The sequence below is a fragment of the Psammomys obesus genome, unplaced genomic scaffold (assembly GCF_907164565.1).
Source record: "Psammomys obesus unplaced genomic scaffold, mPsaObe1.curated_primary_1811, whole genome shotgun sequence".
In the NCBI taxonomy this organism is placed as follows: Eukaryota; Metazoa; Chordata; class Mammalia; order Rodentia; family Muridae; genus Psammomys; species Psammomys obesus.
In genome coordinates this window covers 21,351,718-21,367,251 of record NW_026596046.1, presented here as the reverse complement: position 1 = coordinate 21,367,251, position 15,534 = coordinate 21,351,718, and the positions used below count along the sequence as shown (strand labels likewise).

Genomic DNA, 15,534 nt, shown 5'->3' with positions numbered 1-15,534 from the left:
CACACACACACACACACACACACACACACACACACACACACACACACAGTATAATGTAAAAAGGAAAACAAAACATAGGCTTGAATGACCTAGCTTCAGCAGGTGTGGATGGGGTTTGGAGTCTACATCTCTCCCAGATCCCACAGTAGCCACCCTGGGCCAGCCTGTTAGAAACACGGGTGTGGCAGAAAGAACGTGGGTGTGGGTTCGGTGGGCGATAGAGTGGCCCATTCTTTCTGGCCTGTAAGTCTGTTGTTACCCAGGATCATTCCTCTCAGTTCTCAGCAAGATTATGTCATACTCTCCATTCAAGAACGAGTGAGCAGAACTGTGGAGCGCTGAGAGTTGCTCAATCTACGAGGCTGAGAGGGCCAGCAGGTCACTCAGAGATCTCAGCACCCACCCTTGGAAATACAGCCTGGGCTCTATAGGAGCATAGAGGGCAATGTCACAGTTACACTATGCAAGAAGTTGCCAGAGAGTGCAATCTGTTTGCTGCAGCCTGTGCCAATCACCATGAACACCATCACCATCAACACCATCTCTGTTCTTCTATAGAAACACCTCCTGGCATTGCCCACAGTGGAGCCTTGGGTCTTACGGGAAACCTGTCTAAAGAGATAAGATGGACAAGGAAAGCAGTCTCTGCAGACCCTTCACTGGGCCAGTGATGTGCAAGTGTGGACTCAGGTCTAGGGCTGGGGAGCAGCGTTATAAGGAGAATACTTCACGTGAAAATGAGGACTCAGACATCTGCACCACCCTCCTCATCTTTACGGGGTGCAGGTGACTCCATGCGTAGGCAGAAAGCTTCTCAAGGAGACACCCTTGCCACTTGCTCTTCCTCTGAAACTATGAAGGGGCTCCCTTACACATCACCCCAGGATGAAGACCTCTGCGTTTGCCTCAGCCTGTGTGGGCCGTGGCCCCTCCAATGGTACATGGTGAATTCGGATGGAAGAAGGGCCCCGTTAGTCGGTTCTTGGCAGAACCTGGGCTTTTGCTCTGGTTCTCCCTGCATCTTGGATGAAAGGTATCATGGTCTGCCGGCGAGTTAATGGAACTAAAATAAGATGTCTTGCTCTTATTACCAGAATTATGCTTCATTTGTCTGGGGTTACATCTTTCTATGGCTTTGTTTCTCTAGTTTTGAATATGAAAAACGAGGCCAATCTGTGTAATAGGATTGCCGTTACACCAAATGCAATAACGGAATTGATTTTCCCCAGTGCCTGTGGGCAAGGGAGGAACTGAGGAAGGTACTTCTCATCCAGGCTGGAGAGGTACAGTGGAACAGAAAGCAGTGGGGTGAGGGTCCTTCCCTTCCCTAACACTTGATAAGGTCTATCCCATACTGTGGGGTTTGGGTCATCTCTTTGATCATTCTAGTGTTTTGTTTTATTATTATTTTTTTTCTTTATGGCTGTAGGATTTCAGGAGTCAGGGAACTGGGGTCCTCAAGCCAAACAATACCCTCACTTATTTTAGTAAATAAGGTGCTGGCAGACAGCCCCATCCCTTTCTTGGCCCTATCAGCTGTGGCTATTTTCATGCTCCGCCCTTGGAGCTTGGAGTGTGAACAGACATGTATGCGTAGAGAGCAGAATCTGAAATATTGACTTCCACATCTTTTCTAGAAGATAGCTACTGACTCCCAAGTGGAAGCAATCCTTCTCAGAGTGGTCTGAGGTTTAGGGAATATCACAAAGTATCAATGGAGACGGCATGGAGAAGACAGTTCGAACAGGGTAGGGAGCACATGACCAGGGCTCTGGCACCTCCTATACCATGCTCTCTTCTTACCAACACATCACTTAAAGTGGAGGAGACAGAACTTCAGGGAAGAAAAGCAGGTTTTCAGAAAGATATCCACGAAGCACTTGCTAGACATGAGTATGCCTCTAACTTTCCAGGAGGCAGTCTTAGGATATTCCCTTGGACGGCGTCTGCTCAGGCAACATCCGTTTATGACATTTGCTGTGGCAGCCTCTGGCTGTCTTGGTATAGCCCATAGCATCCTACAACTTTGTGCTTGGGTAGTTACTAGCAGAGCAGGGGCTGTCTTTCTCATGTCTGGCAAACAATGAGGGTCTATTTCACCACTCAGAGTCAAACCATAGGGGGAATTCAATAATGAGGAAAACCAGACATGCATTCCATCATCTTGCTGCTTTTTCTACCAGCTTCCCCCCTCTTCCTCTCTGTCCCTCCTCCTCTTCCTCTGCTTCCTCTTCTTCATTACCTATAATTCCAGCTGTGTAACCTGCATCATTCTGTTCTCCCATTCCCTTTCATTCCTATTGCCCCGAGCTTTTCTTTATGTGCCTAGGGAAAGCTCTATGCTGAGTGTGGAGGAGAAGATGAAGAAGCATGCCTTAGCTCTGCAGGGATCCAGTCCCTCTGCGGGTCGCTGATGAGGCTAATGAGCCACCTTAAGGCTCTTCCCACCAGGATGCTATACCTTGCTAGCTGGAAGCGCAGTGTCGTTCGTGGGTGGTACATCTCCAAGGCAGCGATGAGGTCAAAGGCAGATGGTGCTAGCATGGTGACAAGGGAGACTACAACGCTCACCTGTGGAGAGAGTATATGCTCAAGTTCCTCATCCCAGCAGAGATCGCTCAGCCCCATTTGGTTTTGTATTTGGCCACGTACCAATGTGAATGGTAGTTCCCCAGGGACACCAAGCCCCTGTTTAGAAACCTACCCAAGTCTCTGAGAGTTATCCCTCTTTTCAGAACTCACCCTCAGTTCACCATGCCATCATGCTTTGTTCCTTCCCGGAACACTCCTTTCGGGTCATGACGATACCTACGCATGCCATCTGGGCTTCAGTAGCATTTCTGTTATTTCCTAACCACCATCTCACTGTATTTATACCTCCCTGACCTTGGATGGAAGATGGAAATAATTGCGATTATTACGATCAGAAAGGGGAAGGCAGAGAGGTAATTGAATATCCCTCTGTACGCAGGGGATTAATTATCTGGATAACCATGCCTGGCTCTTGCGTGTCTGGACTTAAGGCAAAAGAGAGGCGAGTTTAAGCTGGTATGCACAAAATGTTTGAGCTAAATTAAGAAATGACTTCCAAACAGATGTTAGAAAAGCTGCCACTTTATAAATGTGCAGAAAGGTACAGATTTCCCTAACCCACATAGCTGGTATAAAATGCAGGGAGATGTGGGAGAGACTGCCTGGTATAGTCCCAGATTCTAGAGGACACCCTGAGCACAGGTGAGCACACACAGGACAGCCGTGCTTTGAAAATGAATGCTAGTTATTTTTTATCAGAGTAATCTGAAAGCTGGTTTGGAGTTATTTTTGTCTTTCAAATCTTGGCAGGTAAACTGGGCCAAATGTTCATGACAGCAGTCACCAGAAATACTAGAAATTCTGAAATTCTCCACAACCCCCTGCTTGGTAATTTTTTTTTTTTTTTTTTTTTTTATGGAGATCGTCAAACAATGGGGGTTTATTCAATACACAAACAGCTTGTGTGGATGGTTCTGGAAACTACCTAAGTGTTGGATGGAGGCAGCTAATGGGATTTAAGGTACACACCAGGACTTGATGTTCTTGGAGCTGAAGGCCCCGGTTTCTACTCTAGAACTAGCAGGCTTTACTCATTTCTGGAAATCTTTCAGCCTAATTCACCAAGGAAACAGAGAGGAGGCAATGCCGTCATCCCCCTTAAATGCACCTGCTTTTATAAAGCGTAACTGCTAGTGACTGGGTACCTCGTTCTTCTCCCAAAGGGTCAGCTCCTTCTTCGACTGCTCCAGCTTCTGGGACCGGTCCACCACAAAGTAGATGAGATAGATGCTCCCAGCCAGTGAGAGAAGCACTAGGATGTTGGCAATGATTCTCAGACACACAGTCACTGCCCTACAGAGAGAAGTAGTACCAGGAGACAGATTTGGGGACTTAGGGAGGGGAGCCTTTTCCCCTGCTTGAGGGCCTCTCTGCTTCCCCCACCTCCAAGTTCCCATTTTCTGAGAGATCAACAGTTGTAAATTTGGCCAACCAGAAGCTTGGAACAAAGAAACCATCAAACTGTTGGCTTTAGGATCCAAGCATGTGGGTTTCAGTTTGAGGTTTTGTTACTTAAAATTGGAGTCCTTTAGACCCGGGGAGATGAGTTAGCTGTAAAGTGCCTGCTATGCAAGCACGAGGTCCTGAGTTTAGACTTCCAGAGCCTACATTTAAAATATTCCAGGCAAGGTGGAGTAGACTTGTAGCTTTGGTTTTAGGCAGAGACAGCCAGATCCCTGAAACTCATTGGCCAGCAAGTCTAGTCAAAATGATGAGCTTTAGGTCTCAAACCATACAGGCAGACAGAATTGAGGAAAGACATTGTATATCTACTTCTGGCATCCATGTACCCACATATGTATTCACACCTACTTTAACCAATATATACATACTCTCCCCCACCTCACACACACATTACAGTCCTGTGATGCAGACAGGAGTTCCCATAGTCTCCAGCAGGAGAGGAATGGGGTGAGAGGGTTGGGCCCCTTGTCTTTCAGATGACAGTTGGTAGACCTGCCCATCATTCCACACTGTGAGTGTGGGATCTGCCAGGTATTTCCATGCTTACTAGTTATTTTCCCCGGAATGTGTGAGATCTCAGGATCTCCTGCCTTTTTCATCCCTGTGTCCACAGCCGTCAGAATAACCCTCAGCACAGTTAAGTATTTAGTAAATATGTATCCGATGAGCCAGGAAATAAATGAGGAGCTCAGTCACTATTAGATGGGATTTGGGAACATTCCCTTTCTTGTTTGGTCTCACTTTCCAAAAACCCTCTGTTAGCATGAGAAGATTTATAAATCGTTAGTAATTCTAGAATTTACAGGGACCATATCCACTTTTTGTAAGTCCTGGGCAGCTGGCTGGTTGGTCTGTTCGCATAGCTTTTCCCTCTGCCCATTTTGGGGCCAGCCTTAGCAGGGCTTCCGTGATATCTGAGTTCTAGGTAAAGGTTTGTCTGCAGGCAGTGGGCTTGGGGAATAATTCCAGCAAGGAGGAGTGATGGCTGGGGAAGTGGAGGTGAAATGAGCCGTCAGCACGAGGATGAGCGGTGCAGCTGGCCACAGGTCGCCGCACCTGGAGGCTGTCTCAGGGCAACGGGATGCTCCCCAGTACCCAGCATGATACAGCCCTGGATGAGTTCGTGGGTACTCTCTGGGAGACAGTACCCAGTCTGTGGATCACAGTACATGAGTGTGGAGCAGAACCCTGTGAGTGCTTCTCAGCAGCACTGGAACAGCTAGCCTAGGCAGGAGCAAGCTTGCACAACTCTGCCTGGAGAAAGAGAGAGGGCTAAGATGATCTGAAGGGGCTTACTAGAACTGACCAGCTCCTCCCATGAAGTCTCATTACTGGAGGGCTTGGGCAGGTCAAGATAGTCCCCTTTATGTACCTTTTGTTGTTCTGTGCATAAAAGGAAACCGATTCCTAAATGAAATGGTGAATGACATCTCCCGGGTACAATAGGAAAACATAGTGTGCTAAATGACATGGCTATTCGTCACGCTGACAGGAAAACACCGAAGAACCCAGAACTGTGGAGCGCTGGGGCAGAAAACACTGAGAGAGTTAGGTTCATCAGGGCCATACCCCACCTCTAGAGCACGCAGTCACTGCTGCCAGAATCATACTATTCACAAGACGCCAGTCAGGAGGAATGTAACAGGTGATACAGGGCTGGCTCCCCACGGCCAAGCACCAGCCATTCTTTCTGATGATCACACCAGTAAAGGCACATTGGACCTGGAGTGACATGTCCAAATAATATTTTCCTCTTTCTCTGTTTCTCTCAAAGTCCTGAGTACCTACTACACCTCTGTCTTCCTCGGAAGAAGAGGGTGAAGACCAGGATTTGGTTCACCGGCAATGGATTGTTGAATAAGGCCTCTTGGATCTGGAATGAACTTAAAGGTGGCTACCATCTTCAAATTCCAGGCTTCTTTTAAGTCATTTGATGAGGAAGATGGACACTCTGTACCTCATTGCCAGGGACATTAAGGCAAACTGAGGTTAGTGCTTTCAGAGGCTGCAGATGACTGTGGCGGGCCTGTTCTCTGGCCTCTAAGAGGCCTGGTGGAGACTGTCCTGCCATTTCCCAGGAGAGGAAATGTAAGTCACGAGGTTGCGGGTCAGCTTTCTGGGTTACTGGGGTTCATGCCCGGGAGGGCTAGAACTCAACGCCTCCCAACTGCCTGTGTACAGCTCTCTCTCTCCCCCTGCTCTCATCATTCCCAGCAGCCACACATTTAACTGAACAAAAGGACTATGAAATCAACAATGACATGAGGCACGAGAACAGGGCCATCACCCCTTCATGGCAATGCCCTTGCTTTGGGTCTATGTTTAAGGCTCTCATAACAAATGGGCCCCCAGGGGGTCATCTAGGAAGGATACTGTTATGACTGGGATGTTCTTTGAACTTGCATCTTGTATCCTTGAATTCAGAGGTTTGCTTCTAAATAAAATCAGTCCTAACTCTGCTCATGTGTTTCTTTCACTTAGCAAACTAGAAATTGTTACTAAAAATAGCCATTTCATTATGTAAATAAAAGAGCAGGAAAGCGGTCAGTTTAAGACCTCCTGTCCAGTTTCAGCAGGTTCCAAAGGAGGAAGTACACTCCCGAAGACTTTTGTAGAAAGGAATGGAGTTCTCCCAGGCCACATTACTAAGGAGGTGGACATTAAGAGGAAAGAATAGCTGCCTAACAATTACGAAAATAAGATATGGATTACTTGATAACTTTTTGTATTAAACTAGGTGAAATATAACGAATGGGCATATTAATACTTACATGTTTTTGTTTTTCTTTTTTTCTTGCTCTTCCAGTATGGCTTCCTTGAGGGAAAAAACAACATAGAGCATTAGAAGTTTAGTCTCATAACCAGTCATAACCACTAGGAATAATTTATCCAACTGGGCATCATTCCCTGGTATTCCCTGTAATACCAGCCCTTAGGAGGCTCCAGAATTCAGGGTCATTCTTGGCCACATAATAAGTGTGAGGCCAGGCTGGGTCTAAAAACAAAAACTAACAAACAAAAACCCTCATCTATTATCTTAAATCTTATCTTCAACATCTATGACTTTTTTTTCTGTAATTTTCTACTGATAGCAATGAATTACATAGTCAATTAAGCAAAAGAATTGAGTTTCGGAAGAAAGAGTAGAGAGAAAAGACTGATACTTTGAATTGTGGAAATATTCTAGCTCTCAAAATAAGGCTTCTCTACATTTTAGGTGCCTTTTCCGGTCATGTTCACCTCTTTGAACCTGTTGCCCTGAGCCTGGGAGGGAAGGGAGCAGTGGGGCCTCACCCTAATGCTGTTCACAATGGCGGCTGTTTTGCTCTCTGCAGCCTCTGGGTTCCCAATGAGGTAATCCCAGGCACAAAAAACCCTCCAGCAGAAGGTGTAGTTTTCATTGGAAGCGCTGGCCAGGCTGGTGCGGGAGTTCTTAGCCATTCTGCAAGAGAGGCCGCAGTCAGGTCACAGGAGTGGGTGTCAGGGATGAGATCAATCACCCCCTCTGGGGTGCCACAAACTGACATGGAGCCACTCACGAGACCTGGGTAAAGCTGTCCTGACACAGCTGCTCAGTCCCTGCTTGGCACAGAGCACTGGCGGACTTTAATCACCCTTGGACCCTCCGCCCATTCTTTCATCTGGGTGAAAATGGCAGCGGTCATTATCACATGAGTCCCTCATGTGACCGCACACCACCAGCGCTGTGGTGGCCAGCAGCCATTGAGGTACGCTCGTCCAGGGAGGTCTCATGTCTGCAGCTTCGATGATGAAGTCGTCATCCTCTTCCTGGGCTGAAGCCTCATTCCCGAAGCTTCTGCTTATGGTAATTCCTCCCCATGGGATCCCAAGACTGCTGAGTCTCCCCTACATAGAAAATTCTTTTATATATCTGAAGACCAGAATCCCCCTCTCTGTCCTTTAGGCCACATCTCCAGTAATAAGCTTTGGCTAGAAAGCTTATTAATGCCCTAGTTAGTTTTCTTGCTCTCACATAAATGATTGAAGTTGTTCTGGAGAGATCTTGAGGCCACCGGGAGCTAAGCTGGAGAGCCTTTGGTCATCTGAAGCAACCTTTCAAGTCACTGTACTTCTCTTCAATGTTTCTGGATTTGCCTATTTATTTGCTATGTAGTTTCTGAACCCAAGCCCCTCCACGGGCACTTTGCTGCCTGGCCACTCTAGGAGGCGTGGCAATAGTGAAAGCATAAAGTGGACCAAGGGCAAGAGATGAGGTAATGGGGTCCAGGCTCTCCCTAGGCTCTTCTGACATCTATGTATTTGCCCCCTAGCTTTACACAGAAGCATAGAAGCATAGAATGTTAACCTGGAAGGGAGCCTGATGCTTTTCTGAGCCAATGTGTGTACAGAGGAAAAGTGTGTTGCCATGGGGCTGTGGGTGAAGTTGGTAGCTCACAGGACTCTTAACTCTAGCCAGTTTGCTTTCTTTTCTACTGGGACCTCCTCCCTAGTCACCTAGAGAGGTCACCGATCATATATCTTAGTGCATTGTCTAAACCAGACCCCTCACAAAGCTTTGAGCAAAGTAATCACCTTAGAGTAAGCGCTGGCTAAGATTAACATAACTCTTGAGCCTTGGTCTCTTCCTTTATAAAACTGCCACAGTGACTCCTAACTTTAACAGGGCTATTGACAGGACGAGGTGCACGTGTTCTAATGACTCCTGACAAGGTTTTGAGAAATCGGCAGTCATACTTTTTTAAGAGAATGATGAAGCTGTAAGCAAACACTGCCATCCCCACCAGGAAATACGCCAAGGGCAGGCGGTAGCCGGCTCTCCCGATCCGCCTCTCCCTTCCATAGTACCCGTAGAACAGGACGGAATACTGAAGGTAGCCCTGCAAAGAGAGTACTGAGTTGTTTCTGGTTTCCACGCCCCAGAACTGCAGCTCTCCTGCCCCCTCCCCTCCCCAAAGGCCTGGGTGTAGCCAGCACCAGTCTTACCCCCAGGGACCAGACCGTGTCCAGATCTTGTGCAGACGTGATCTGCTCCTGGGGGATGGTCTTGCTGGTGGTACTTCCAAAGGGCTGGCCTGCGATCAGCTGGTGGGAGAGAAAGGGTTGGCATGTTTTTCTGGGCTAGAGGACCAGGTAAAAGGATTGGCGGCTCCACACATGTCTGTCGAGATGCCAAGATGGTTTCCTAGGGACTTACACCTAGGACTTTTGCTTGATTCTCTTCAACGGGAAAGTAATGTGTGACTGAGCTTTCTGTGTTACCTGCCCGCCCTGTTACTATGTAAGCCCATTTGAAGGAACTGCAAATGGCTTCTGTGGCTGGACCTCTTATGCCCTGAGGAAATGAATGGCTCTATTTGTTTATAAGGAAGGAGTTTAGTTGGAATACTGTGTAGGCAAATTAGTATGGAAGCCAAATACAGTCTATCACCTGAGTGATATGGATACAAACAGTTTTTACATCATTAAGCAGTCGGGGAGAATAAAAGAAAAACAACATGATAGGAAATTCAGATTTCAGCCACCCTCACTGGTCTAGGCTGTGCTCAAACTGTTTGGGATTCATGGCAAACGTGAGTGGCGGTGACTTAGTCTGACACATTCACCGTGTGCTTTTGTAGAGAGCCTGCCACAGCCTTCCTAGCATGACCCTGAGGGCAGCAGGTGGTAGTCCCTACCTGCCCTTTATGCCTTGCACCTCCCAGCCCCTGGGACAATGCTTACCTCGGGAATGACAATAAACGCACCAGTCATCATCGTGAGGACTATGTTAATCCCGAATAACCACCTCAGGAAGATGAAGTAGGAGGCCACACCAGATCCGAAGTGACCTATGAAAAGACAGCGGAGTGGCTCTGCTGAACCCTCAGGGCGCAGAAAGCCTACACCCAGTAGCAGAGTCATTCACCTTCACCAGCGACACACAGGAAGAGTGATGTTATATTGGTGCCCCAACCCCAACACACACACACACACACACACACACACACACACACACACATACACACATACACACACACACACATACACACACACACACACACACACATACACACTGGCAGCTTAGCTGGGTCAGCATCCTGTGGTGCCTGGTCTCTGGCTCGACAGACAGAAAGGCCAGCTCATATTTACCAAAACACTGACAATCTCTCCAGGGCTGTGCTCAGCTAATCTGCTGAGTCAAATTTACTAACTCATGTACATTTTATAATGTTAGCAACTTACGAGACTTTCATGTGTTGTTTTTTTTTTTTTCTCTCTCTCCTATTTTGCATTACTTTGACTATTCCAAGATTTCTCTTGGGTTCTTTGTCTTAATTCCAACTTAAAACTATCATGGTGTTGACTGGGGGAGCCAGATAAAGGGAATGTAGAAATTTTGTAATGATCTGTATTTACACACTTCTTCTAAATTTAAAGAGAGCCTTTAACTCCATTGAAGTATTGGATAGGAAATATTGGAAATGATTTTTCTGACTTTCCATCTGGTTTTTGATATATACAATCTATTTTCGGAGGGTAGAGAGATGGCCCAGCGGGTAAGAGCATTGGCTGCTCTTCCAGAGGACTTGAGCGTGACTCCCAGCATCCACGTAGTCGCTCACAATCATCTGTAACTCTACTTCCAGACATGTTCTTTTGGCCTCTGTGGGTCACTTGCATGCATGTGTACAGACACGTACATGTGGGCAACACACCCAGGCACTGGAAAACAGACAAATCTTCAAAAAGTGTTTCCTCCAATAATTAAATTATAAAGAGGTTTCTAAATAATTTTTCCTCATTCACATTCATGCTGAGCAGGTCTCCATGCTCATCTCTTATATTTTCTGTAATGATTTTCATGATTGCTGGCCACACAGTCGTATGTTTGTTTAGTAGAATATTAAAACGAAAAGACTAGATTTGCCTCAGCGATATTTACAGAGTAATTTCTACTGACTCCAGCAACAGCTGGGAGCAGGAGTGGTCTGCGCTCCTGTTTCTGAAGTGTTTGCCTTTTCTGTTGAATGCTGGTCAATTCCTCCACCGTGTTGGACTGTGCCGTTTGGTTGCTTAGCTTTTAATAATGTGTTTTATTTTAACCTTTTGGTCATGCAATTTCTCAGGAATATTTTCTTACTCCCATCTCCACAGTTAATCCTTGGATATTTTTCTCCTTGCTTTTTATGGTCATTTGATCAAGGGCTCAATGCAATTCAGTGAGGATATTGTGGAATTGTGTTGAACTTGGAAACTGATTTTTGAGAGAGTCTACAACTTCAAATAAATATTCTCCTTCACAATAGTCTGTTCACAAGAACATCACCATCTTGGCTCTAACTTCATGCTTTTCTGTACTTTGGGACTTTTAAAAGCTTGTTTATTCCTCTGTGTGTGGGAGATGGGGGGAGAGAAAGGGATTTGGGGTATGATTTTTTTTTATTTATTTCTTTTTAGCACATATTTTCTAAATCCTTACAGTCTTTTCTATAAAAACATATACTTTAATGTTTATACCTTGAAATTACTACCTTACTTATCCTGACAGTTTTCACTGATCCTTTGGCGTCTGCTGTCTGACTGACTGAATGAAGTAGGAATGAATACGGGACAATGGAGGAATGTGGAAAGGCAGCATGGGGATTCTTCCCATCCTGGGGGGTGGCTAGGGTACCAGATCTTCACCTCTGAGTCCCACATGAGCAGGGCCTCTGGATGTCCAAGTGCCCTGGGCTCATTTTACTCCATGATGGCCAAGGCCTAGCAGATGTCTCAGGCCGTGTGCTGGCCACAGTTTTGTCACTCCCTCCCCTCTCCTCTGGAGAATACTTACTCTCAATTTTCTTTATTCTCATTTCCCAGGGGATGAAAATGACCACAAAGTTACAGGCCAGACGGGCGAATTTCCGCCAGAGCTAGACAAGAGAGGCCATGATTAGAAAACTTCTTATTCATAACCTTGGGAATAGCTAGGGCTGTGGGGTTCTGGGTGGAGGAGGGGCTCCCAGACACACCCACAGAACCTCTAATTATGGCTGCTGAGGCCATTAAGCATCTCTAAGTATAAAGTAGCCCCGTATCTTCCCTGTGTCCTAACGGGGCAGTATACATACGGTTTGCGCTTTGAGCTCTAGGGGTAGCACTCCTCTTTTGGAGATAGACTCTCATGAATTCCATCTGGCTTCAAGTTCACTATGTACCTAAGGATAACCTCGAACTCCTGCTCCTGCTGTCTCTACCTCCCAAGTGTGGGGACCCCACCACACCCAGTCAGTGGGATGTTGATTGAGATCAGGACTTTGAATAAGCCAGGCAACCACTTTACCAACTGAGTTACACCCAACCTAGCCATTTGACCCAGCCATAGACCCCTAGTAGCTCTGTGAGTGGAGCCTTGAATAGGTCTGATTCACCATCTCCCCCAGATGATTCTACCGGCACCCCAATTTAAAGACCAAAAGTCTAAAATCTTCCCTGAATATGAGCTCCACCCACAAGGTGTGTCTTGCATCCTACAGGGGTAATTCTTAGCCTCTGTCCTGGCTGAAGCTGCCAGGAATAAGCTTGGGAATTTTGTCTTGTGAACTTCTCATACAGTTGCCAAAAGTATGAAATCATTACTCTTTTCCTCAAAGGAGAAGAGAGCAGAATGGTGGCCCACTCTGGCTCTGCTCTCCAGCTAAATTGACGGATCATGCATTCTAATACACAAACAGTCCAGGTTTGTGTTGGAAGCAAATGATATCATTGCACAAGGAACAGCCACAAATGTAATTACTGCATTCCCAACTGTAAGACAGCACACAGTCCTGACACAGACTCACGGGATAATATCATTCTGGATGTGTCTGCTAAAGCCAGACGGCTGCTTGCACATGGAAATCTGAGTTTTATCAGAAGTTGGAATTGTCTTTAGCTCCTAATTTGAGAGCCAAGTCAAAGGCAGCATTACTCCCATGAGCAATTACACAGACTGCACATGAGTAGCCAGGAAGAAATATGTCTGTCTTTGAATTCTCCTTGTTAGGGTCACTGGTCTCTCCTACAAGTTTCTTATGTCTGCCTGGCATCATCTGCATTTCACACAGATACCTCATATCCGGAGTCCAGAAAATACTAACTTTCTGGCCCCTCCCATTCCTATGATCCCCAGAAACAAGGCTGCCCAAACATTCTTCAGCAACGGCCCATTCTTTGTAAACATCTAGTCTCTGCACTGTTTTAAAGTGCTAAAGTCAAAGAAGCACAGGGCAGGAGTCCAGAGAGTTAAGCTCTAGTGTTCAATGTATATCTTTCTTGCCCTGTGCCCCAGGAAGTTCTTCTATTTCTTGGGCAGCCACTGGCTCATCTGTAGAAGGACCAGCAGAGCTCAGTGAGTTGTACCCCATCTTTTCCCCATTTTTAGTTGTCTAAGGATTTCAGTGCACAAAGCAGGCTAAATCAGGGTAGCTCTGTAGGTGAGAGTTGCAATCTTTCCACCACTGTGAGGCTGCAAAAGGCCGACTCCCCATACTTGAGTGGTATTTGGTGATGACAGAGCCAGAGAAAGGTGTGGAGAATAGTGGAATGCTGTCTTCCTGGCACATTTTAACTACTGCATCCTCCAACTCTCAGCAGCTGTGACTACCTGTAGGATTGGGCCTGTCAAGATGTATTATGGAGGGAGGAAGGACTTAGTCAGCTCCTGCCCCTCCTCTAGGGTTTATAGACAACTAAGGACTGCTGGGGGTTGGGGGTCAGGAGGCTGCTCCTTCCCTTAGGACCTAGAGGCAGTTAATGATGGCTGAGGGAGGGAGAGTCACTGTCTTCAGTGGTGTTGTCAGCGGGAAGCTGCCTGTGTCCCTGTAAATAAATAACCTCACCCACGTGACTATAATTAACTTAATTAAACTTGTTGACTTATGAGCAAACAGTAAACAAACAGACATGAGAGTGGACGGGCTACCTGGGGACGTGAAGGGGATCAGCAGGAGTAAAAGGGGGACAAGAGAGAGTAACAGTGGGTGAATATGATCGAAAAAGGCTTCATATGCCTGCATGAAAATGTAACAGTGGAACCCATGTACATACAGTTAGTATATGCTAATAAAAAAGTCTTCTTAGAAACAAATGTGATTGGAAAAGGTAATTTGTTTATGATGACCATTAGGTAAGGCATGGAAAAGATAAGCCACGCTTCTCTGATGATTATCCCCAACTCCCACAGCAGAAGATCTAAGAATCTGGACTGGGTAAGGCTCTCAAAAGCTAATTGAAAACATATGGAAAAAAAAAAAAAACTCCACCAAGATTAGATGAACTAAGCTGTAACTGTGGGCTTGGGTTACAGGGCTTTGGTAACTCTGCTTTGGTTAGAAAAGTCTGGTAATTGGTAAGTTTGGGTCCTTTGGTAAATTATTTTACTTGGCACATTTTGTCATTGACTTCGGTAAGGGAGGCCCTTATCCACCTGGGATAACTGTTATGACAACATGCATGCTGTTTCCGGGGAAGTGTGCTCATTCCGGACAAGCCCCTAGGCTTCTTTTCTTCCTGAACAGACGGTAGGCAGGAGTTTAACTGGGGAAGAGTTTGTATCCCTGTACAGGAAGGGTAACCACAAGCGAGTCTGTGCCCAAGTCAGGCACTCCCCAGCGTCGGGTGCGAAAGCTGTGTCAGGCAGGGAGGCTGCAGGAAACACACTGAGCAGCAGTCTCCATCTCTATGCCCCAAGCTAAGCTTAACTGAAGGAAAATGCCCTTTACTGAGGCATGAGCACCGCTGGTGAGCTGGAGACTCGTGCCCTGTGTGGCAGTTTGGCTGAGAAAAGTCCCCTCCAGGCTCAGTCCCCTGTGGTCTGCTGTTTGGTGATGCTGCTCGGGGAGTTGTGCAGCCTTGCTGAAAGAAGTGTGGTCAGCAGGGGGCAGTTTTGATTGTTCACAGTCTCACCCCACTTCCGGTTTGCCCTCCTGCCTGGTGTTTGAGATTCAGCATGAGATCTCTCTGGCTACTGCTACCAATCCTCTCCTGCCATCACACACACCCCCTTCAGAACCGAAAGCCCAAATAAACCTTTCTCCAAGTTGTTTTTGCTCCTGGTGTTTTATCACAGCCCCAGTGACTAACATACCCAATAAGAAGCGGATAATTTCCAGGTAAGGCAGAAAGTTTGGGTTACCTATTTTTACTACAAAAGCCTTCTTCTGATAATTCAGAATACCTTTCATATAAGTGGTCTTCATTTTTAAAATACTGGTTAGAGTTTTGTTTTGTAGGCCAGGCTGGCCCCAGACTTGAAATCTTTCTGTCTCAGTCTTCAAGTACTGGGATTACAGACATGTGTCACCATAACTGCCTGTTAATGTAATTTCACCTTATATAAAATTATTCTTTTTATTTGTAGTGAATTTGATGATGCTAAAAAGTTTCAACACCTTTTCATTGATACACAATACATACATATATATGTGTGTATAGATACATACACACATATATTATATTATATTATATTATATTATATTATATTATATTATATTA

General features: G+C 46.1%; 1 protein-coding gene across 1 annotated transcript in view; it reads right to left on the bottom strand.

The window, feature by feature from the left end:
- Nucleotides 1–15,534, bottom strand: part of Tmc3 (transmembrane channel like 3) — a 39,061-nt gene that overhangs the window by 15,879 nt on the left and 7,648 nt on the right. The window contains exons 4-11 of the mRNA XM_055623558.1: nt 11,852–11,933; nt 9,760–9,866; nt 9,022–9,120; nt 8,773–8,915; nt 7,351–7,498; nt 6,828–6,871; nt 3,738–3,885; nt 2,462–2,571 (exon numbers count right to left, since the gene is read on the bottom strand). Coding sequence (XP_055479533.1) covers nt 2,462–2,571; nt 3,738–3,885; nt 6,828–6,871; nt 7,351–7,498; nt 8,773–8,915; nt 9,022–9,120; nt 9,760–9,866; nt 11,852–11,933 — 881 coding nt within the window. The remainder of the gene's footprint in view (nt 1–2,461; nt 2,572–3,737; nt 3,886–6,827; nt 6,872–7,350; nt 7,499–8,772; nt 8,916–9,021; nt 9,121–9,759; nt 9,867–11,851; nt 11,934–15,534) is intronic.